The sequence below is a fragment of the Schistocerca gregaria genome, chromosome 6, assembly GCF_023897955.1.
Source record: "Schistocerca gregaria isolate iqSchGreg1 chromosome 6, iqSchGreg1.2, whole genome shotgun sequence".
NCBI classification, from domain to species: domain Eukaryota; kingdom Metazoa; phylum Arthropoda; class Insecta; order Orthoptera; family Acrididae; genus Schistocerca; species Schistocerca gregaria.
In genome coordinates, this window is record NC_064925.1 from 557,374,619 (window position 1) to 557,399,713 (window position 25,095).

General features: G+C 42.7%; 1 protein-coding gene across 1 annotated transcript in view; it reads right to left on the reverse strand.

Annotated features, from left to right (window-relative positions):
- The window catches only part of LOC126278938 (lachesin-like), a 593,085-nt gene that overhangs the window by 7,872 nt on the left and 560,118 nt on the right, over positions 1-25,095 (reverse strand). The window contains exons 7-8 of the mRNA XM_049979215.1: positions 9,441-9,589; positions 2,878-2,940 (exon numbers count right to left, since the gene is read on the reverse strand). Of these exons, the coding sequence (XP_049835172.1) occupies positions 2,878-2,940; positions 9,441-9,589 (212 nt within the window). The remainder of the gene's footprint in view (positions 1-2,877; positions 2,941-9,440; positions 9,590-25,095) is intronic.

Consider the following 25,095-nt stretch of genomic DNA (forward strand, 5'->3'; position numbering starts at 1 on the left):
CAGCTGGTGAAGTAGACGTAATGAGGCACCTGAAACCATATAGCTGGTAATATTTCCCTTCCTCAACACATCACAGAATAATGGTCCTTTACCGGTATTAAGCGACACTAACCGAATTTTGTTCGGATTACACTAAGAATATTAATCACGCAAGATTTGTGAACACATCACGAGGTGCTCAAGAGAAAGACACGTAAATTGATGTACTACATAAACAGGGTGTTCGGAAATATCCATTATAAACTTGGAGGTGAGTGAGTACATAATATTTTGAACACGAACCCATGTCCGGAAACGTACCGTTTCCTTTCTAAGAAGGTTTCCAATTCAGACAAACTCATCGACTTCTGTATCAGGAACTGAATTAGCTGTAGTGCAGTACAATTACTAGGTGACAGTTCGAGAGGAAACATAATGGAACTTCCACCCGAATGGTATTGGACTTAACAGTACTACTGTTACTACAGTATGACACTTCCAAATAAGACGAGTGTTGCTGACCTTTGACATATTGTCGACTATCACAGCACTTTTCTTACATTTCCATTTTATCTTATCTGATCTTTCAAACATTTCATACTAAGTTCTACATTGAATATTTACATTTTAGTTGGTCGTACGGCAGCAAATACAGCGTTGATTAGTGGCCATTGAAAGTACAAATGTTCGCATTAAGTTATTGTTATTCGCAACCAGTAAATGATGTTTTAAATTACTGTCTCAAATTCTAAAGGTGGCAGGGGTAAAATACAGGGAGCGAAGGCTATTTACAATTTGTACAGAAATCAGATGGCAGTTATAAGAGTCGAGGGACAGGAAAGGGAAGCAGTGGTTGGGAAGGGAGTAAGACAGGGCTGTAGCCTCTCCCCGATGTTATTCAATCTGTATATTGAGCAAGCAGTAAAGGAAACAAAAGAAAAATTACGAGTAGTTATTAAAATCCGTGGAGAAGAAATAGAAACTTTAAGTTTCACCGATGACATTGTAATTCTGTCAGAGACAGCAAAAGACTTGGAAGAGCAGTTGAACGGAACGGACTGTGTCTTGAAGGGAGGATATAAGATGAACATCAACAAAAGCAAAACGAGGATTCGAATTAAGTCGGGTGATGCTGAGGGAATTAGGTTAGGAAATGAGACACTTAAAGTAGTAAAGGAGTTTTGCTATTTGGGGAGCAAAATAACTGATGATGGTCGAAGTAGAGAGGATATCAAATGTAGACTGGCAATGGCAAGGAAGGCGTTTCTGAAGAAGACAAATTTGTTAACAGCGAGTATAGATTTAATTTTCAGGAAGTAATTTATGAAAGCATTTGTATGGCGTGTAGCCATGTATGGAAGTGAACCATGGACGATAAATAGTTTGGACAAGAAGAGAATAGAAGCTTTCGGAATGTGGTGCTATAGAAGAATGCTGAAAATTAGATGGGTAGATCACATAGTACTGAATAGCATTGGGGAGAAGTGAAGTTTGTGGCACAACTTGACCGGAAGAAGGGATCGGTTGGTAGGACGTGTTTTGAGGCATCAAGAGATCACCAGTTTAGCATTGGAGGGCAGTGTGGAGGGTAAAAATCGTAGAGGGAGACCAAGAGATGAATACACTAAGCAGATTCAGAAGGATGCAGGTTGCATTAGGTACTGGGAGATGAAGAAGCTTGCACAGGATGGAGTAGCATGGAGAGTTGCATCAAACCAGTCTCAGGACTGAAGACAACAAGAACAACAACAACAACATTAAGCCTGCTGCTACAACATTTTATTAAGAAAGCCATCCCTGTTCCGATAAATGATGTCTGAGTTTTCTCTGTGCTCCTCTCCATACACAAATGATCTGACAAAGAGCTGAGCAGCTATCTGCTTCAGTTTGCTGAAGACGCTTTGGTATACAGAAATATTTGGTGGTTGAGAGATTGTACATGGATAGAAGACGACTTAGATATAATTTTTAGTTGGTGTAATGAATTCCAGCTAGCTCTAGTTGTAGAAAAATGCAGATTAATGCAGATTAATACGATAAATTATGCCGTAATGACAGAATACAGCAATAATAGCGTGCTGCTTGAGACAGTCACGTCAGTTAGATAGCTAGACGTGTCGTTTACAAAGCGATATGAAATTGACAAGCATGCTAGGATACTACTGCGACCCATTCTTGCTTACTGCTCAGGTGATCCAAGTCGAGTTAAAGGCAGACATCGAATGACGTCAGAGGAGGGCTGCCAGTTTTATTACTGGTGAGGTTCAGTCAACACGCAAGTATTATGGACCGTGATTCGGGAACTCAGATCGGTAACCCTGGTGGAAAGGCGACGTTCTTTACGAGGAACACTAGTGGGAAAATGTAGTGAACCGTCATCTGAAGCCGACTTCAGAGCGCTTCTGCTGCCACCAACGTACATTTTGGGAAAGGGCCAAGAGGACTATGTCCGTACGGAGCCGTATAGCAGTTTTTTCCTCGCTGTGGTGGCTAGTGGAACAGAGAAGGAAATGACTAGGTTAAGACAGGGTACCCAACGCCATGCAGCATATCGTGGCTTACGGAGTGTGAGTGAAAGTGCACCACTCCTCTCTGGGGCCCTATTAGAACCACATATGTATTAAGTACCAAAACGAGAGCAGCAGGAAGTTCGCACGGCGACGTCTGATAGTCGGTCGAAAGAGAAAGATATTTTCACGGATGTGAGTAGGTGGACAAATGCAAGAAAGTATTTTAATAACTACTTATTGTATAGATGAAATACCATAAATTGGTGCGTTGTGATACATAGCAGTACAAAAACTTTTTAATGTGCTCTAGATAAACCCAAAATGTTATCTACGGAAAGTCTTTTTGTCTTTTCACAAGTAGATGAATAAAGTATAAGTATAGACTTACCTCCAACAACGGCTAGTTGGCTGTCCGTCGAATCACGTACCGTACCAGAGTGCAGTTTTATCTCTGAAATTATTACAAACGCATAGTTTAGCACAAGATACTTAAGAAACAAATTTAAGAAAAGAGCAGGACAAAGCGTCTACACGTCACATACGTGGAGCAGCGATATACATATGTGAATCTGAGAAGAAAGAGTGATAACTTTAAAATTTAAAGTGTCATCAACAAAAATATATGAAGGCTTAATTTACTCGTAGACCTGGTCCAAATAACAAGAACAACAATGTCCTTCGTATGATGGTCACGTACCCATTTTACACCTTTTAATTTACATTGTGGCACATGGAATGGGGAATTTCTTTAATCTTAGACCTTCACGAACAGCTGTCTCTCGGTTTGTGATCGATCTGACCAAGCACCTTCGACGCACAACTTCAATTCCAATGTCCGATACGTAGGTAGGATTCCGCATTTCTCACCAAGTCAGAGTTCCCAATGTTTATTTTGACCCATGACGATAGTGATATGTTCATTTTGCTATAAAGAAGTATGAAACTGAAACCAGGAAGTGGGAGGAATCCAGCCCCTATCTTAAAACTCAGATAGTAATACGGATGTTTCAGTGCTCACGAAAGTACTCGTATACTGCCATCAACAGTGGAACTCCCGAAATACACATGACTGCTGACACATCGTCTTGCAATTCACAAATTATGGTATCATGTCTGCTCCACTTATTAGTTAGAAATGAACATTTCCTCACTGCCTGGGTTCTAACTTCTTACCAGATGGCGAAGCATCCACAACTGTCTGCATATAACAGCAGCAAGCATATAGAGTATTTGACAATCTTCACAGAAATAACCTACAGATTATTACGAAGCGTAGGAGATGCTAAGGACGTCGAACACATCACTTGAGCAGTCAGTGCTTACTGTGCAAACTGATACTAAAAATAGCTTTTTGCATTTTGTAAAGAGATAAAACAAAAACAGGTTTCAGATTCGTATCGCTTATTCATATGACGCAGTCCAGAAAAGAAGCCTCTTTACTGATACACTAATTGTGCAAAACTGTTTTCCATAACAAAAGATTGTTTAACAGACTTCTACAGATCAAACATTTCATATTGTATAAAAACACCGCTGTACAATGCCCCCCTCTCCCCCTCTCCCCCTGTGTGTGTGTGTGTGTGTGTGTGTGTGTGTGTGTGTGTGTGTGTGTTTTCCATAACGCGGATTGCCAAGGGGTGTGGGTGGGGTTTGGGGTGGGGGTGGAGATGGTGGGGGGGGGGGGTCGGGGGTGGTGTGGGGTGGGGGTGAGGGTGTGTGTGGGGTGCTTGGTCCCACCCATGAAAAAATTGAAAAAAAAAGGAATTTATAAATTTTCACTGTCTTGTCTTAAAATAATACTTTCCAGAGTAATACTGCAGTAAACGCAAATCCCAGAATTTTTAGCACTCTTAGCAATATCAATAACTTTCAATAACATGTACTACCAACAGGAAGTTCGCTTATGCTCACCTTAAAAATTCATTAATTGTTGTTGAGTTTTACTTACAACATACTTTGTAAAGAGATATCGATGTGCAAGTACCAAACTGAAAATATTGAATATGACGTTCGTTGGAGAAAGTTACATCTATTGTTAAGACTTAAGTTTTTATGGACTTAATAAAAAAATTGTTATTAACAACAAACATTTTTTTTAAGTTTCAAAATGTACAAAGTATTCCCCTCCCAGTCTGAAAGACAATCAGTAGTACAGAAGACTAGATCGTCGCAGTTCTCCTAAACGACCAACGCTTTCCATTTATACACAAGAGACAATGGACACCTACCAACTAATATTGCATAGTTGTGTAGGGCCCGCGCGAGCACACACCAGTGCCGCAACACAACGTGGCAAAGACCCGATTAATGTCTGAAGTAGTCCTACAGGGAACTGACACCATCAGTCCTACAGGGTTGTCCATAAATTTATAAGAGTACGTTGGGGTGGAGATCTCTTCTGAACAGCACTTTCCTCAATAATTTGCATGTCTGGAGAGTTTTTCGGCCAGTTTAAGTGTTTATAGAGCCACTCTGGACGTGTGGGGTGTCGCATATTTCTGCTGGAATTCCCCCAGTCGGTCGGAATGCACGATGGACATGTTCTAGATGCAGGTGATCAGACATCACGCTAATATACGTGTCACCTGTCAGAGTCGTATCTAGGCGTATCAGGGGTCCCGTATCAGTCCAACTGCACATGCCCTCAACCATTACAGAGCCTCTACCACATTGAACAGTCACCTGCACGAAGGGTCCGTGGGTTCATGTGGTTTTCTGCATACCCGTACACGTCCATCCATTGGATACGATCTGAAATGAGACTAGTCCGACCAAGAAATATGCCTGTCATCAATAGTCGAAAGTCGGTGTTGACGGGCCGAGGTGACGCGTAGAGCTTTCTGTCACACTCTCATCAAGGGTACACGAGTAGGCCTTCGGCTCTGAAAGTCCATATCTATGTTTCGTTGACTGGTTCGCACGCTGACACTTGATATCCCAGAATTGAAATCTGCAGTAGTCTGCGGAACGGTTGCACTTCTGTCACGTTGAACGAATCTCTTCAGTCGTCGTTAGTCTCGTTCTTGCAGGATCTTTTTCCTGCCGCAGTGATATCGAAGATTTGATGTTTTACGTTTTGCTGGTATTCACGGTACAGTCTTGAAATGGTCGTACGGGAGAATCCCCACTCCGTCGCTACCGAGGGGATGCTGTGTCCCACCGCTCATGCGCCGACTGTAACACCACTTTCAAAATCACTTAATCTTGGTAACCTGCCATTGTAGCAGCAGTAACCGACCTAATAACTGAGCCTGACACTTGGCGACCACAGCGCCGGAATCTGCCTGTTTACATGTTTCTGTATTCCAATACGCATGCCTACACAAATTTCTTTGGCGCTTCAGTGTAAGTAGTATGTGAGTGTTGTAGCAATTTGTGCAGTGCCTTGTCGTCATAAACTGACGCAAGCGGAAGGTATTGCATCATGAGGTACTGGTCCGATAGTTGGTTACCAAACTTTGTGAAGATATTCGTCACATAACGAGTATTAAATGACCAAACATTCATTCCATTCGAAATTGATGTCCAGCATCGTCATTAATAAATGCTGTGAAGTTCTAGGGCACGGACAAAGTCAGTGTATTCGTTGCGGCACTGAAGTAAACAGCTTCCAATTATCATTTATATTACTTTCACATTAATTATTTTTATATTTATTTTCATGACTGAATTTCATTCTATGCCAGCTCCTTAAGTCTGCTGGTTATAGACTCTTATGAAAGTGTACGTCTTCCTATGCTCACCTAGACATGTGCTACGTATGACGAATCTGCTCGCCAGGTAGGCCAGTCGGGTTTCTGTAGGTTTCTCAAGGCGTGCGCCGTGTGAAGCTTAGTGTAGGTAATGCATCTTACTGCTGGAATATGGCACTTGGTTTGACAACAGAGTGAACCGTTCTTTACAGATACTATCGAACATACACTTCATCCTTTCAGCAGTTACCAGATCCAGAAGTTAGGACAACATGAACTGGAGACATTTGTGTCTCGGAGTGGTTGCTTTCTGAGATATTTGATCTGTGTGGTGTATAGACACGTCGGCTTCAATGTGACTGACACAATCAGAAATCAGACTCATCAATTACTACCATATTATTCCACTCAAAGTTCAAGTTACTTCCGCGCAGACACCATTAAAATTCGGCGATCTGAGGTAAAGTGACAACGGTAAATGACTCATGACATCTCTGGATATCGACTCAGCTTCCAGCAATCTCCTTCGGACGGTTTATGTTGACTATCTGCCTCTGACGTGGTATCTGTTGATGTCATCCGCCCACTAGTTTGTGTATGTCATTTGACTATTCTCCTGTTGTAATCCTTTTGGAAGCTGTCGCTCCCATTCTTCCTAAACCACCACCCGTTACGAAGTCACTGAAGTTCAGCTAACGGTCTGGGCAGCCGTAAATCGAATCCGAAACATGGTGTCCATCTCGTGGTGTGTCAAATGATAATGTCTTCAAGCTGAAACAGGTGAAAAGGCTGAGAGCAGCCAAGTATGTTAATCAGAAACGAGGGATCCTATGAAGATTTTTCGGCTTTTATGTTTTCATTATATTTCGATAGATTAAGGTTTTATTTAAGTACTCTGTAAAAGATTTTGCTGAAAAAATGTGTTTTCGAGCATTTGAAAGGCATTTTCCTACCACGTGTGTTAATGTACCACACCCACTTTTCTGTCACCCACTTCAACCCACCCACTGTCAACACTAAGCCACATGGAGATGCCATTATTAGCAAAATAGAATGTGTATGCCATGGTCAAAAACGTTTGGGAACAAGGATGAGAAAACTGTTGATATGAGAGGAAAAAAAATTGGAAGATGGAAAATTGTTGACCGGACAGCATTGGCTAACGAAAATTGAAATATAAAATTTGCAGGTGTAGCATGGGCAGGCAGTTAGGAGAAATAAAGAAAATCTGGAGGCAATGAAGACAGATACTTGGCCCATATTCTTCCATAAGTCCCCTAGTGATGGTGACTGATGACCTAAGATTTTACGTCCCATAGTGCTCAGAGCCATTTTTGAACCCTAGTGATGATAAGCCATGTCATGGATTGTGTCCATCAGGAGAAAATTCGTGGTGCAAATGCAATAGGGCTCAGGCAACTGGAGAATCTTATTCTCACCAGCATTCTCTTCCTGCTGCTGTTATTACAGCAATTAAACCTATTTTCAGAGACTTGGCTCATCCTGACCTTTCAAGGAAATGTCTGCATGGGCAGACACAGAAGCCAAATGAATGTTTCAACAGCATAATTTGGAAACACCTTCCTAAAACTGTATTTGTAGGCATCCATACAATGAAACTAGGAGTTCATTATGTTATTACATTCAATTGTGGTAATAATGGAAAATGTTGGGTACTGAAAAAGCTGGGAATTAATCCTGGTGAAAATATGATCACTGCGCAGCAAGATTGCGATAAAATGAGGATAGCTGATGCAGACAGGTCAGCATCTAATATGGCAAAGAAAGCAAGACAAACATCCAGGAAGGTGAAAAACAAGCTGGAAGACCTGCCAGAGGCCAAAAAGGGCCATCATATGCCGCAGAACAGTTTTAATTAACTGTAAGTAATAAATTTCAAAAGTTTTTTCTTTAAAGTCCATTTCCCGCAAACTAAAATTTTCGGTACACATGCCCCATTATAAAAGAAACTATGATAGATACGTGAATGAAATTTTCAGAGACTCTGCATAATATAAAAATCCATATCTGGTATTACAGTCACTAATATTCCCCCAGTAGGAAGTTCACAAGAAAAATTTCAGCAGAAACCCTTAATATTTTTTGTTAACAAATTAAAAAAGTATTTCTTAAAAACTATAAAATGGACAAAGTAGATTTTAGTACAGTTGACTCTATTAGCATCATGTTACAACAGTAAAAATAATAGTGTCCTGCATCAAATAGCTTTTTCAGAAATGAGTCAAATTCTTGCATAAATTAACATGAGTGGAATAACAGGGTGTGCTCCCTTTAATGTCAGAACGTAACACGACTTATGGTTTTTACTGAGACAACCGATCGTTCAAACTGCGTCTTGCAGGAATATAGTGTACAATGTGGTTGTGTTTTGTTGTTTCTGATACCACCATATTACTTATTCATGTAGCTTTCCACACCAATAAGTGTCACCGCATGACGATCAGGTCTGGTGCAACTACAGTGTGTTCAAACCACATTTAATGGTCTCAAGATCGGTATTACTTGTAACCTAAAATTTCCAGTCATATTTTAATTCCCTCATGTAAATACGATATTGAAATTAAAAATCATTATTCCTTTAAAATTTTAAGAAAAATTCTGAACATTTATTGAATCCGCTACATAATGTTCATCTTGTGGTGTGAAACAAATGAAAATGAATTCAAGACGAAGCAGTGGCAAAGGCTGAGATCAACGAAGAATGTGAATAAAAAACGAGAGCTGCTATGTAGATTTTTCGGATTTCGAAATCATCCAATGACGAAAATGCAAATATGCTCCTAACAGTGCTGAAGCGACCAGTTAAACCTAAGTACTTATGTTAATCTTTGCAATCACTGAGGCATAGCAGCGATGGCAATGAACAATAATAAAATACTGTACAGAACAGTCTTGGTGGCGTGAAAACACATTCAGAAGCGGTGACTGGTTTCGACCCGATGAGGATCACCTTCATATCATAGTCCTACGACGATGTGTGGAGACAATGGCACGCAGCAAGATCTGTGCATACCCGCTGAATTTAGTGACGTCAGTGGAAGGTATCCACAGTTCCTGCTCCGAGCCGTCGTCTCCACAGGTCGTCACTGGAGTGTGGTGCAGAGGTGATCCACATCGAGTCAAAGTCGGCCACCATTTATGAGTTAATATGTTTTTCTTTGATGAAACCTGTTCTATATAATATTTTATTAAATTACTTATGACGCCTGACGGTGCTTTAGCCTGTGACAGTACTCACCGTAGAGCCTCAGAGTGCCCTCCCCGCGGCCCAGCGAGTTGGTGGCGACGCAGTTGTAGGTGCCCACGTCACTGCGACTGAAGCGCCTCACCACGAGCCACATGTACACCTTGTAGGAGACCCGGCTCTCGCGCACCACGTATTTGGGCCTGCAGCAGAGTGGATGGGCCTCAGGAGACGCTCTGGTCCATGACGAGTAGCTACAGATTGGTAAAGAAAGTGGCAAGAGCTTCTTCCTGGGATCTATGGACACATCTCGTCCAAAGCCATGTTACTGAGCTACATTCTGAAGTGTTGCGTGACGTGAAGTGTCTGTATCACGCGAGATACTGAGTATCCCTTACGAAGCGCAACGAGTCTGTGCCAGCGTTTCAACATGTACTGGCAACACACAACAGTTTGTTTCCGATATCCAGCTTGACGAAGGCTATGTCGATCCTGGCAGCTTTTCCATCTACTGGCGACATGTACAAGAGAAATTACCTGAACAGTTTTTATATTTACATAGTGACACTGTAACAGAGATACATAAAACGCACGAACACACACAAACACACACACACACACACACACAAACACACACACACACACAAACACACACACAAACACACACACACAAACACACACACACAAACACACACACAAACACACACACACACTAACACACACAAACACACACACACACACACACACACACACACACACACACACACACACACACACACACACACAAAGGTTACGTACCGAGTGATCGAAAAGTCAGTATAAATTTGAAAACTTTATGAACCACGGAATAATATAGATAGAGAAGTAAAAATTGACAAACGTGCTTGGAATAACAGGGTTTTATTTGAAAAAAAAAGTCTTGCTAGACGCGTGAAAGATCTCTTGCGCGCGTCGTTTGGTGATGATCGTGTGCTTAGCCGCCACTTTCGTCATACTTGGACACCCAGGTCTCCAGACCTCAGTCCGTGTCATTTTTGGCCTTGGGGTTGCCTGAAGTCGCAAGTGTATCGTGATCAACCAACATCTCTAGAGATGCTGAAAGACAACATCCGACGCCAATGCCTCACCATAACTCCAGACATTTTTTTCCAGTGCTGTTCACAACATTGTTCCCCGACTACAGCTATTGTTCAGAAATGATGGTGGACATATTGAGTATCTCCTGTAAAGAACCATCTTTGCTTTGCCTTACTTTGTTTTGCTAATTACTGCTATTCTGATCAGATGAAGCGCCATCTGTCGGACATTATTTTAACTTTGAATTTTTTTGTTTTTACTAAAACTCCATGCCATTCCAAGCATGTGTGTTAATTTGTACCTCTCTATCTATATTATTCCGTGATTTATTCAGCTTTCAAATCGATACTGGCTTTTTGATCAACAGGTACATTCATACTTACAAGGAATGGACAAAGATATGGAAACAACAAAGACCCAACACATTGGAATGTCTAATTTGAAGGCACCAACATGGGTACCGTAGTCAATGATCGCGTGTAATCCATCTCCCTCTGCTCGTCCGCGAGACACAGAAATCAGTAGATACAGACGTTCCTTCACTTCCGGAAGGCATTCGATACGCCTGATGCCCAAATTACGTGCGCATGGAATGTCAGGCCATCTGTGTGACTAGATTGGAGCGCTTTTAGTAAATAGAACACAAAATGACATTCTGAACCGACAAGCGTCTTCGGATGTAAATGCAATTTCGGGAGTGCTCCAGAGGAGTGTTACTGGACCATCAATTTTCAGAATATACAAAAATAAAGTTCCAGTAGGTAACGTTGGAAGTTTCATGAGGCTTTTCGCGGATAATGCTGTTACATGCAAAGAAGTCGCAAATGAAGAAGGAAGGATGATTGGGTTTAACGTCACTTGGACGTCGACGTCATTACAGACGGCGCACAAGCTCGGATTGTGTCAAAGAAGGGGAAGGAAATCGGACGTTCTCTTTCATACGAAGCATCCCGGCATTCGCCTGAAGCGTTTTAGGTAAATCACGGAAAACCAAAGCCTGCGTAGCTGGGTGCGGATTTGAGCCGACGCTCTCCAGAATGCGACTGGAGTGTGCTAACCAGTGTGGCACCTTTATCGGTAAAGAGAAGTCGCGACGCTAGAAAATTCCGGTGAAGTGTAGGAAGTTTCAACTGACACTCAACATAAATTAACGCATTAAGAGAAAGTACACAGGAAGTCCCTTTGCTTAAAGATAAAAAATTTCAGAAAAATTTGTGGGAACAGTTACTTTCATAAAACAGCTAGGGGGTATGTTTAAAGAGCGATCGGAATTGGAGTGACTACATAAAATTAAACGCAAGGAAGGCAGTTGGCCGGCCAGAGTGGCCTTGTAGTTCTAGGCGCTACAGTCCGGAACCGCGCAACCGCTGTGGTCGCAGGTTCGAATCCTGCCTTGGGCATGGATGTGTGAAGTCCTTAGGTTAGATAGGTTTAAGAAGTTCGAAGTTGTAGGGGACTCATGACCACAGAAGGTAAGTCCCATAGTGCTCAGAGCCATTTTAAGGCAGTTGCCAGACATTCATTGTAACAATCTGAGGAAACGTTCACCTTAAACATAGGAAGTAGACTACAAAATACTCCTTCGACCAGCACTTGAATACTGCTCGCTAGTGTGTCACCCATAGTAGATAGGACAGAAAGAGGAAGTGAAGAATATCCAAAGACGGGCGTTGATATATATCAACGGGGACAGATGAAAATGTGTGTCCCGACTCGCACCCGAGATCTCCTGCTTACATGGCAGACGCTCTATCCATCTGAGCCACTGAGGGCACAGAGGATAGTGGGACTGCAGCGACTATCTCGAGCACGCCCTCGCGAGACCCACATTCTCACCGTATATGTCCCACATACTACATTCGTAGTGTCCCTACCCAACACACTCATTACTCGTGGAATACATTCTTACCAAATCCCGTAACAGTTCGGGTAACCTGTGTGCATCCGCGTAGAAGAAGAAGGTCATGGCCGGTATTGCTAGAACTATATACTTGATATGCTGTATGTTCTTTCGGACATGTCCGAAAGAACAGACACTATATCCATTTACACTACGTTCAGTTAGCGGTTCGTTTAGTAAGCGAGAAAGCTTGACGGAAAGGCTCAGCCATCTCCTGTGGCAGACGCTGCAAGAGGCGTTCTGGATCCAATATTGTCCACTGTGCTTCTAGAAGACTCGACTGATTTATTGCTTCCTGCAAGAAATCGTGTACCTCGCGAATAGGTCAACAATATAAAATGAGAGAGATTCGACAGCACACGGAATCTTACTAGCAATTGTTGTTCCAGCGAACCATACGTGACTGTAACAGACAAGAGGGAAAGTGAAACTCGTACACCAAGTACCCTCCACCCCACATCATAAGGAGAGTTACGGATTACAGACAAAGATATAATAAAACCTTTGGCATTCAAAACAGCTTCTAGTAGTCTTGGAATGAATCAATACAGGTAATGTGTAGTTTTCAAGGAACTGTTGTACCATTCTTACCGCAAAGTAAAGGCAAGTTCAGATAATGATGGTTGAGGTGCCACACTGGCTCGACAATATTGAGATTCGAGACTGGGACAACCGGGGGAGATGCGTCAATTCATCGTCGTCCTCACATAATCAGTCTTGTCTTAGAAGAGGTCCTATCGTCTTATAATACGGCATCAGCATTGGGGAACAAATATTTTTCCATGCAACACCACAACGTAGCTATTAATATCATCACAGAACTCCCAGCAAAGTTTCACTTTTAGGTCGTAAACTCAGCCACATGTTGAACACGTTGTGAAACAAGTCTCATCCGACCAAATGGAATTCGTCCATGGCGCCATAATGCAGGTGTTATGGCTTCGGCACTGACATTTGCTGTTGAGAATTTGCACCACCGGTGAGCCGTTTAGGACAAAAGTTCGCCCTGCAATTCCTTGTTTATGGAGGCCCATTCGTGTTGTGGTGCTGACAGGGTTTGAGACTGCGACATTCGTGAGAATGTTCGCAAATGGCTTGCTGTTACGATACTCAACACACACTTCCGTCCACGACGTGACTTAGCCTATAATGTTCTCCCGACTTCTTTGTATGCAGTATAAATCTACGATACGATTCCTCTCGAAATACCAAACAATTCGCCTATCTTGGTTCCAGAAGTACGCACCATAAGGCCACCAAGGATTTTCCCATGTTGGAATTCCCTTAGTTTCGACCTAATGCACTGACTGATACACACAACACTACTCTGTCTACGATTGAGATTTGCATTGAGGACATTACACAGGTGCCGCTCTTGTCCAAATACGAGGGTTGTCCAGAAAGTAAGTTCCGATCGCTCGCGAAATGGAAACCACTGGGAAAATCCGGTAAAGCTTTGCGCAGATGTGTCGGGCAGTGTCTCTAGTACACCCGTCGACCGTGTCGCGTCGCTCTTTTCAGTTTTGAGTCAACAGTGAGCACGTAAAGATGCGTAGGGAATAGCGTCTCCAACCAGGTATGAGGGCGTGGTTAGAGATATCGCCTGTGTCATGCAGCCCACATAACACCACTGTCGAGCAATTTCTTCTTCATGCCAATTCTCGGCCGCACACTGAAAGGGCAATGAAATCGTTCCTGCAGCGTCAATGAAATCGCTCCTGCAGCGTTTCCGATGAGAAATGTTTGATCACCCACATTACAAGTCCATAATGAGTCTCATCCCTGCTCACTACAACCTCCCACTACGAAGACAAAATTTTACCACAGACAACGAGCTGCAGAACAGTGCAAACAACTGACCGAAAGCACAGGCGGCTGCTTTCCATGACGAGGATATTGGAAAATTGATACAACACTACGACAGAACTGGAAGTAGGAGCGGCGACTATGTAGAGAAGTAGGTGCAAGGTGTACCTAACTGTTCCAAATATAATGTTTCTGCTTTTCACTGTGGTTTCCATTTTGCGACCGATCGGTACTTACTTTCTGGACTACCCTCGTATAACAGGGCAACCTGCAGGGCTGGCTATCGTCACCATTTATTTCAAGCATCTATTTTTCGCGGTGTTTCCTTATTTTTGCTCAACCCCTGTACATAAACACACATAATCAAACATTCAAAGTTTTTCTCAAAAAATGACATCATTGATGCAAATATCTAGCAAATACACTCCTGGAAAATGAAATAAGAACACCGTGAATTCATTGTCCCAGGAAGGGGAAACTTTATTGACACATTCCTGGGGTCAGATACATCACATGATCACACTGACAGAACTACAAGCACATAGACACATGCAACAGAGCATGCACAATGTCGGCACTAGTACAGTGTATATCCACCTTTGGCAGCAATGCAGGCTGCTATTCTCCCATGGAGACGATCGTAGAGATGCTGGATGTAGTCCTGTGGAACGGCTTGCCATGCCATTTCCACCTGGCGCCTCAGTTGGACCAGCGTTCGTGCTGGACGTGCAGACCGCGTGAGACGACGCTTCATCCAGTCACAAACATGCTCAATGGGGGACAGATCCGGAGATCTTGCTGGCCAGGGTAGTTGACTTACACCTTCTAGAGCACGTTGGGTGGCACGGGATACATGCGGACGTGCATTGTCCTGTTGGAACAGCAACTTCCCTTGCCGGTCTAGGAATAGTAGAACGATGGGTTAGATGACGGTTTGGATGTACCGTGCACTGTTCAGTGTCCCCTCGACGATCACCAGAGGTGTACGGCCAGTGTAGGAGATCGCTCCCCACACCATGATGCCGGGTGTTGGCCCTGTGTGCCTCGGTCGTATGCAGTCCTGATTGTGGCGCTCACCTGCACGGCGCCAAACACGCATACGACCATCATTGGCAGCAAGGCAGAAGCGATTCTCATCGCTGAAGACGACACGTCTCCATTCGTCCCTCCATTCACGCCTGTCGCGACACCACTGGAGGCGGGCTGCACGATGTTGGGGCGTGAGCGGAAGACGGCCTAACGGTGTGCGGGACCGTAGCCCAGCTTCATGGAGACGGTTGCGAATGGTACTCGCCTATACCCCAGGAGCAACAGTGTCCCTAATTTGCTGGGAAGTGGCGGTGCGGTCCTCTACGGTACTGCGTAGGATCCTACGGTCTTGGCGTGCATCCGTGCATCGCTGCGGTCCGGTCCCAGGTCGACGGGCACGTGCACCTTTCGCCGACCACTGGCGACAACATCGATGTACTGTGGAGACCTCACGCCCCACGTGTTGAGCAATTCGGCGGTACGTCCACCCGCATGCCCCCTATACACCCTCGCTCAAAGTCCGTTAACTGCACTTACGGTTCACGTCCACGCTGCCGCGGCATGCTACCAGAGTTAAAGACTGTGATGGAGCTCCGTATGCCACGGCAAACTGGCTGGCACTGACGGCGGCGGTGCACAAATGCTGCGCAGCTAGCGCCATTCGAAGGCCAACACCGCGGTTCCTGGTGTGTCCGCTGTGCCGTGCGTGTGATCATTGCTTGTACAGCCCTCTTGCAGTGTCCGGAGCAAGTATGGTGGGTCTGACACACCGGTGTCAATGTGTTCTTTTTTCCATTTCCAGGAGTGTATCTTCCTCGGTCAAAGTAACATCTATCTACCTAGCTGAACTTCCTGCTACCTGGGTTTCATTTACAATATACCCAAAATTACGACTTTCGCCTGATCCATTTTCACGATTTCCACTCTTGTGTTTCTCTATTTGTTGGTGAACAACCCTAATTATTTGATCGTTCTACCACATTATAAGGATGTAGTAAGTGTAAACTAGTAATACACGTACACAGTAAGCTTTAATTATAATACCATGGAATGTTTTCTTTTGTACATCCTGCTTAGTTCACTGGGGCATTTTTACTCTTCCACTTATTTTTCCTTTACTGCAGTGTTTCGTCTTCATTTGCACGACATGTGCAAATAACGAACAGAATTTTATAACCTTTTCAATTCTGCTGTAGTTATTTATCTTGATCACTAAGTACCTAAACTAATCTACCACATTTAGTAATGTACTTCCGTCAGCATCAACTGATTTAATTAGTCTGAACTCGACTGCCTATGTTCTACATTTGCTGTACATCTCATACAAGAACCGAAGGAGCTCGCAATGCGTCTTTCTCGAATCGTGTTTGTGCACTGATCTTTATAGATCTTTGAGTGCAGTCTTTATGCTGTGACTCATCTCATGAAAGTCAATCAGATCAGTAGCTGTGGACGAACAATTTACTACATACGTGTTCTTGTTACTCTGCAGCAATTTAAAGATTGCCGAGACCATCTACATACTCATGGAGAAACGACATGCAAAAGTGTTTGAGGTGTGGGATGAACTATTGGAGATCTACGTTAATAGGTGATATTTGGTGTGTAGATATATTTGATGTATGGGTCTTGATTCTTTTCTGCCTGAATTGATACGCTCTGACTTACGAAGGAGAGTTAATAATACGAAATTCCTCAACCACTGCCCCTCTGTCGATCGGTTTCGATGAGAAAGCGTAAGGATAGAGTTCTAGTTCGCTGACGATCAGCCTAATACAACAAGTATCGTTTCTTTTGCACTCTGGTATTATTAGAATGAGAAATAGGCCCCAAACTGGTATTTGACAAACAGGAATCTACATAATAACAAAAGAACATAAACAGAAGAAATGGATGAACAAAAATAGGAGAAAATTTCGGGGAATGTGTAGGGCGGCTTTTAAATACGTACCGAAATTCAAACGACACAGAAACAGTTCTGCAAGGAATCGAAGAGACACGTAGACATTTTCTCGTCGATCAATATTTACACTGCTGTGGCTACTTTAATACAGCTTATATATAAATAGACTAATAACATAACACAGACCAACTGACATTCGTAATGATTACGTTACGAAGATCTCGTGGGACTGCTTCGTCTGTTGGTTCACAAATGCTCGAAATTCGTCAGTGCTCAACGAAGCTAAAGAGTGCCGCAGCTTTGGATTGATTGAGAAGTAGAGCTAAATGGCGGATGTCGCCGAGGGGCTACGGAACTTTTCGCTTTGTTTGTTTACTATCAATATGGACCAGGGAGTTTCTCAACCAGTTTTCTTTTCAACAAAATTGTTCGCGTTTGTCTTTTCAGATAAAAGGCGCTTACCGAAGGTCATTCCAAAAATGGAGACAACTTTAATGATCATGATTAAATTATGGGCCAAATAAAAAAAAATTAAAGGAATTGTCCTGTGCATATTATTTGTTTCTTCTACTGGGGACGTTCCCTTACATATCGGAAAGTCATCCCGTACAGTGAAAGGTGACGCAGTTGAAATTATACATCAGGTGTCTGCCAATATGTGGTTACGAGCCGACTTTGAATTCAGTAGGAAACACTGACCTATTTGTTAGAAATATATCTGAGATGCTATATTTTCGGTAAAAATATAGCTGGGCACAATTTCTTCCGGAGATTACTTTAAAGTGGAACACAGCACTACTCCAGTACGTTACAGGTTAAAATTTACTAAAGTATCGCCCCTGTTAAAGAAGATGATCAACGTGACATCCTCATATTCGAATGTGATGCTATACTGGCCTCTGCCGTGAGTTACGACTTCTTTTAAAAGCTTCTGGATCATTCCGTAAGTCTTGACAAAACTGTGGAATTCACCGCACCGTTTCTCCAAGCTTCTTAACGAAAGTGCCGCACTTCGCTTTTAAGATTGACACAAGCAGAGGATTGAGTTCATGATTTTGGAGATGAAGGCAAAGACCTGCCCGATTGTCTGTCTTGGACCATCTTGGCGCCTAATGTGCCGCTTCACGTCAGAAGTAAAATATGCTGGCGCTATGTCATCCACGAACTATCAAACATTCCTCTTGACCGTCGTAGCAGCTTTCGTGGGGTAACGCGAAATCACATCTGTGGTCGCGGCTTTTTGGCAATGTGCCGGGCGTGATATACGCTACAGGACTTAATGCAACACGAATATCATCGAAAGCATATATGGACGGACCCGGATTAGTTGTCTGCACTCTTAAATTACTGAATCAGTATAGGTCATACGTAAGGGGCTTGCAGCCTATCTTTAACACTCGAGACAGGATTAAACTTCACAAGTCAAAAACCAATAATTAAAAGCATTGTGGCCACAGAATACTTTCAGGTAAGATTCTTAGCAATGACCGCTGAATTAGAAAGATTGACCTTTAAAAGTCCCATAAATCATCATCAACTAGGTACCAGCAAATCTTGTTGATAATTATTATAACAACTAAAAGAGAAAACACTTCAGTGCCACAAGGGACGAGGTCACATCAGAAACCAATCCCAGATGAAGTAGGGAAACAAGTGCTGAGGAGCGCATGGACTATTGGTTTTACGTCTTCACACAGCTAAGTTCGAGAGGACGGAGTCTGTCATATGCTGTGATTCACTAACAAAGAGATTTCTCCATTTACTGAAATAACATTAAATATTTAAAGTTTGAAACTCTAGAAGACCTTGAAGAAGAATAGAAAAACTTACAGTCTATCGTCTATAGGTATTTCACGATATACATATATATATAATTAAATATTTGAATTTATAAACGGTAGAAGACTCTTAAGAGGAAGGTAAAACTTAAAGGCAACCGTATCGAACATAGCAAATGAGGTTTTGAGGAAGGTAGTACAAGAAAACTAGAAGAGTAAGGATTTGGGTGCTAGGGGACTGAAACAGCAATTAAAGAAAAACAACGAGGTTGTAAGAACTAGATGAAGAGATTCCTTTGCTGAGAATGATGAAGAATTCAAACAGAAGAGAAATAATGCGATATAAATAACTCCGAAAGCGCACGCAGAATCTTAGGAACACTTTATTAACAATACAGAGCATGAGTTACATAGGTGACAAACTATTGCTTATAAAGTGATGAAATCCTTGAACAGATAAGAAAATGATCACGTACGGTTAATAATGTAGGAGAAAACGAATGGATAAGTAATTATAAAAAATTGTGGTTTAATGATCCTTTAGTTCAGAGGTCACAAAGAGCATGGACGATACTGATGTGAGACAACGGGCGGAAGCTCTAAAAGCTGAAAAAATAGGAAAGCCATTCGTTTAGATCGCATTAATATAGAACTGTGGAAAAATGAAGACTTATTCCAGCACCGAACACACCTTCGTATATTTAATCAATGTTGTATAAATAAGAAGGAAAGCCTTCTGGATCCAGCCTATAAATTGTGTGCCGAAATCCTGAATGCTCGATCTAAAAATGTCATGGAAATACAAATGCCTGAACAACAATCAGGCTTTGAAGAGTATGATCAACTGTTGACCATGTTTTTACATTTCAGAAAGTTATAGAAAAACATGAGAACTTTGAGAAAGCATTCGATAATGTGCAAAGAGATGTGATGTGAAATATCATGGCTGAAGGAGATTAACTATTTCTCCTCAGAAATGCTATTAAGAGTCTATACAAAGCTACCGTAATTGTTATAGATATGGGAAATATAGCAAATCCAATGAACACAAAGATGATGTACCACAAGGATGCTTTATTTCTCCAAGACTCTCTCTCTCTCTCTCTCTCTCTCTCTCTCTCTCTCTCTCTCTCTCTCTCTCTCTCTCCCCCTCACTTCCTCTCTCTCTCTCTCTCTCTCTCTCTCTCTCTCTCTCTCTCTCTCTCTCCTCACTCATATTACTGATGTTGCACTACATTAAATAAAAAAGAAAAATGAATAGTTGAGGGAGTATGAATGAGAACAGAAGTATATTACAAAATAATAACAACTATTATTAATCCTTTCGTAGCTACAACCAGCTTATAAATGATACCAAATGATAAATACAAATCTGAAAAGGAATGGTATTTGATAGGAAAAGCATTCATTGGGCTGGAAGCTATACAAATTCTTGTGTAAGTTATTCCGCTTTTCGACGTAATCTAACTTTGTTTACATGAATTCACTGTGAGGCACAACACTCTTCTAATGGGAACATCTATGGCCACGTATACCAAAAACTATGGCTCACATGAAAACAAGGAACAGCTCTACATCGGATCAGCCGTATTTTGTCCTTTCACCTTGATTCAGGCTGCAGCAGCAACCATTGCTCTTTGGGTGAGATATGTCATGCTGCAGCAGCCGTAATGTTCTGACACATCCACGAAAATTTGTGAACTATACGGCCTGTCGTTCTGATTATCATAACGCGGGAGATTTCATCACAGCCCTGAAATCTCGGCAGATATCAGTGTGAGGTGTACCCATTCGCTGGTCTGGCCAAGTCAATTACACTCACAAGCATGACGGTGGTTGCTGGAATTGTCAAACGTCATACAGCTGACTCAGATGGTTGAAATGGCTCTGAGCACTATAAGACTTAACATCTGAGGTCATCAGTGACCTAGACTTGGAACTACTTAAACGCAACTAACGTAAGGACATCACACACATCCGTGCCCGGGGCAGCCGACTCAGGTCAAACACGTTGACCCTCATGACACATGATATGATGTGCTGTTTCATTGTCGGTACAGTAGAAAAGTGCCACTGGCTCCTAGTCCACTACAAGATACATACCACAAGCCTCACCCACTCGGGAAAGATGTGAAGTTCTTCACCAGGGCAGGACCAGAAGATGAAGAAAGCAAAGTATTACAACCACATTCCACCAGGCCTCGGTAGGGGAGCCGAATTAGGGAGAACGAAGGCGCCCCCACGTTGCACAAACTAGTAGAACTATCCTGCATTCATTGGATCTCCTCTTTTGATTGTTCTTTAGGCCTGGTATCCAATCCAGGCATGGCATCTGTTTCTCAAGCTTGGGGGCAGCAAGCCTACACTTTGCATGTCCTGAGAGGAGCCAATAAGCGAGTCCTAATCTCTCTTGTCTGAAGATAGATTTTACACTGGGGTGCCATCATTCTCATGGTATGCATGACCATATTTTGGCAAAAATCGTCTACCTAGACGGAACCACAGTCCCTTATTTACAGAGAGATCTAATGTTCCTTGGCCAACCATTTCCAGTTTATGAAGGTAGACTATTAAGCTTACCAGACGGTTGTGCCCATAAAATATATGTTTTTGCTGCTCGCTAACACAACATGGTGATTTCCTGTAGTCGGTTGGGAAGAGGGCGGGGGGGGGGGGGGGGGGGGCTACAGCCTTGCCTGCGTGAAACATGTGCACCATCTGTTCTGTCCATATTGTCACAGCTTCTAACAGAAGAATGCACATAGTTTTATGAACTTCTCACCGTTTTCACAAAGGCTCAGTTTAAGACCATATCTCTTAAATGGTTTCGTCCACCCACTTTCCTCAAATTGGTCACTTTCACTACGGACTGCCACTTGGCACAGGTAAAATATTCTTCGAATTGGCGATCTTCTCCTCAGTGGAAGTAGTTTAGAGCTTGGGCCAGAAGTCTCTTTGCAAAAACAATCCACTGAGCGCTGCTCCCCATAAACACTCACAGAGCCTGGTCACTTCACTCAGCATTTATGGCCCCCAATCCATCCTTTCTCTCTCTCTCTCTCTCTCTCTCTCCCTCACCCTTCCTCTCTCTCCCCCTCTCCCTTCCTCTCTCTCCCCCTCTCCCTTCCTCTCTCTCCCCCTCTCCCTTCCTTTCTCTCTCCCTCTCCCTTCCTCTCTCTCTCCCTCCCTCTCCCCTTCCTCTCTCTCTACCTCCATCTCCCTTCCTCTCTCTCTCCCTCCCTCTCCCTTCCTCTCTCTCTCCCTCTCCCTTCCTCCCTCCCTCTCCCTTCCTCTCTCTCTCTCTCTCCCTTCCTCTCTCTCTCTCTCTCCCTTCCTCTCTCTCTCTCTCTCCCTTCCTCTCTCTCTCTCTCTCTCTCTCTCTCTCTCTCTCTCTCCCTTCCTCTCTCCCTCTCTCCCTTCCTCTCTCCCACTCTCTCCCTTCCTCTATCTCTCTCTCCCACTCTCCCTTTCTCCGTCTCTCTCTCTCTCTCTCTCTCTCTCTGTCTCTCTCTCTTCTACATGACCTCCACTACAGCCCCTCAGGTCCAAGTTCTCTTCAGGGTACATAGGCAGTTAAAAGAAAATTCAGTCCACAGATTCCTCATGTAAAAATTTATTAAATACATATAGCAAATGTAGTACTGGGGAACACAGAGATCATTAATCTGACTGACAATGTTTTTAATGTGCATAAGGGGGTCTTGTGGTCTTCAGTTCTGGGACTGGTTTGATGCAGCTCTCCATGCTACTCTATCTTGTGCAAGCTTCTTCATGTCCTAGTACCTACTGCAACCTACATCCTTCTGAACCTGCTTAGTGTAGTCATCTGTTGGTCTCCCTCTACGACTTTTACCCTCCACGCCGCCCTCTAATACTAAATTGGTGATCCCTTGATGCCTCAGAACATGTCCCACCAACCGATCCCTTCTTCTGGTCAAATTGTACCACAATCTTCACTTCTCCCAAATCCTATTCAATACTTCCTCATTAGTTATGTGATCTACCCACCTAATCTTCAGCATTCTTCTGTAGCACCACATTTCGAAAGCTTCTATTCTCTTCTTGTCCAAACTAGTTATCGCCCATGTATCACTTCCATACATTGCTACACGCCATACAAATACTTTCAGAAACGACTTCCAGACACTTAAATCTATACTCGATGTTAACAAATTTCTCTTCTTCAGAAATGCTTTTCTTGCCATTGCCAGTCTACATTTCATATCCTCCCTACTTCGACCGTCATCAGTTACTTTGCTCCCCAAATAGCAAAACTCCTTTACTATTTTAAGTGTCTCATTTCCTAATCTAATTCCCTCAGCATCACCCGACTTTATTCGACTTCATTCCATTATCCTCGTTTTGCATTTGTTAATGTTCATCTTATATCCTCCTTTCAAGACACTGTCCATCCCATTCAACTGCTCTTCCAAGTCCTTTGCTGTCTCTGACAGAATTACGATGTCATCGGCGAACCTCTACATTTTTATTTTCTCCATGGATTTTAATACCTACTCCGAATTTTTATTTTGTTTGCATTACTGCTTGCTCAATGTACAGATTGAATAACATCGAGGAGAGACTACAACGATTTCTGACTCCCTTCCCAACTACTGCTTCCCTTTCATGTCTCTCGACTCTTATAAATGCCATCTAATTTCTGTACAAACTGTAAATAGTCTTTCGTTCCCTGTATTTTACCCCTGCCAACTTTAGAATATGCAAGAGAGTATTCAAGTCAACATTGTCAAAAGCTTTCTGTAAGTCTACAAATGCTAGAAACGTAGGTTTGCCCTTCCTTAATCTAGCTTCTAAGATATGTCGTAGGGACAGTATTGCCTCACGTGTTCCAACATTTCTACGGAATCCAAACTCATCTTCTCCGAGGTCGGCTTCTACTAGATTTTCCATTCGCCTGTAAAGAATTCGCGTTAGTATTTTGCCGCTCTGACTTATTAAACTGATAGTTCGGTAATTTTCACATCTGTCAGCACCTGCTTTCTTTGGGATTGGAATTATTATATTTTTCTTGAGGTCTGAGGGTATTTCGCCTGTCTCATACATCTTACTCACCAGCTGGTAGAGTTTTGTCATGACTGGCTCTCCCAAGGCCGTCAGTAGTTCCAATGGAATGTTGTCTACTTCGGGGGGCCTTGTTTCGACTCAGGTCTTTCAGTGCTGTGTCAAACTCTTCACGCAGTATCATATCTCCCATTTCATCTACATCCTCTTCCATTTCCATAATATTGTCCTCAGGTACATCGCCCTTATATAGACCCTCTATATACTCCTTCCACCTTTCTGCTTTCCCTTCTTTGCTTAGAACTGTGTTTCCAGCTGAGCTCTTGATGTTCATACAAGTGGTTCTGTGATCTCCAAAGATCTCTAATTTTCCTGTAGGCAGTATCTATCTTACCCCTAGTGAGATAAGCTTCTACATCCTTACATTTGTCCTCTAGCCATCCCTGCTTAGCCATTTTGCACTTCCTATCGATCTCATTTTTGAGACGTTTGTATTCCTTTTTGCCTGCTTCATTTACTGCATTTTTATATTTTCTCCTTTCATCAATTAAATTCAATATTTCTTCTGTTACCCAAGGATTTCTAGCAGCCCTCGTCTTTGTACCTACTTTATCCTCTGCTGCCTTCACTGCTTCATCCCTCAAAGCTACCCGTTCTTCTTCTACCGTATTTCTTTCCCCAATTTCTGTCAATAGCTCCCTTATGCTTTCCCTGAAACTCTGTAGAACCTCTCGTTCTTTTAGTTGATCCAGGTCCCATCTCCTTAAATTCCCACCTTTTTGTAGTTTCTTTAGTTTTAATCTACAGGTCATAACCAATAGATTGTGGTCAGAGTCCACATCTGCCCCTAGAAATGTCTTACAATTTAAAACCTGGTTCCTAAATCTCTGTCTTATCATTATATAATCTATCTGAAACCTGTCAATATCTCCAGGCTTCTTCCATGTATACAGCCTTCTTTTATGGTTCTTGAACCATGTGTTAGCTATCATTAAGTTGTGCTCGGTGCAAAATTCTACCAGGCGGCTTCCTCTTTCATTTCTATGCCCCAGTCCATATTCACCTACTACGTTTCCTTCTCTCCCTTTTCCTACTATCGAATTCCAGTCACCCATTACTATTAAATTTTCGTCACCCTTCACTATCAGAATAATTTCTTTTATTTGATCATACACTTCTTCAATTTCTTCGTCA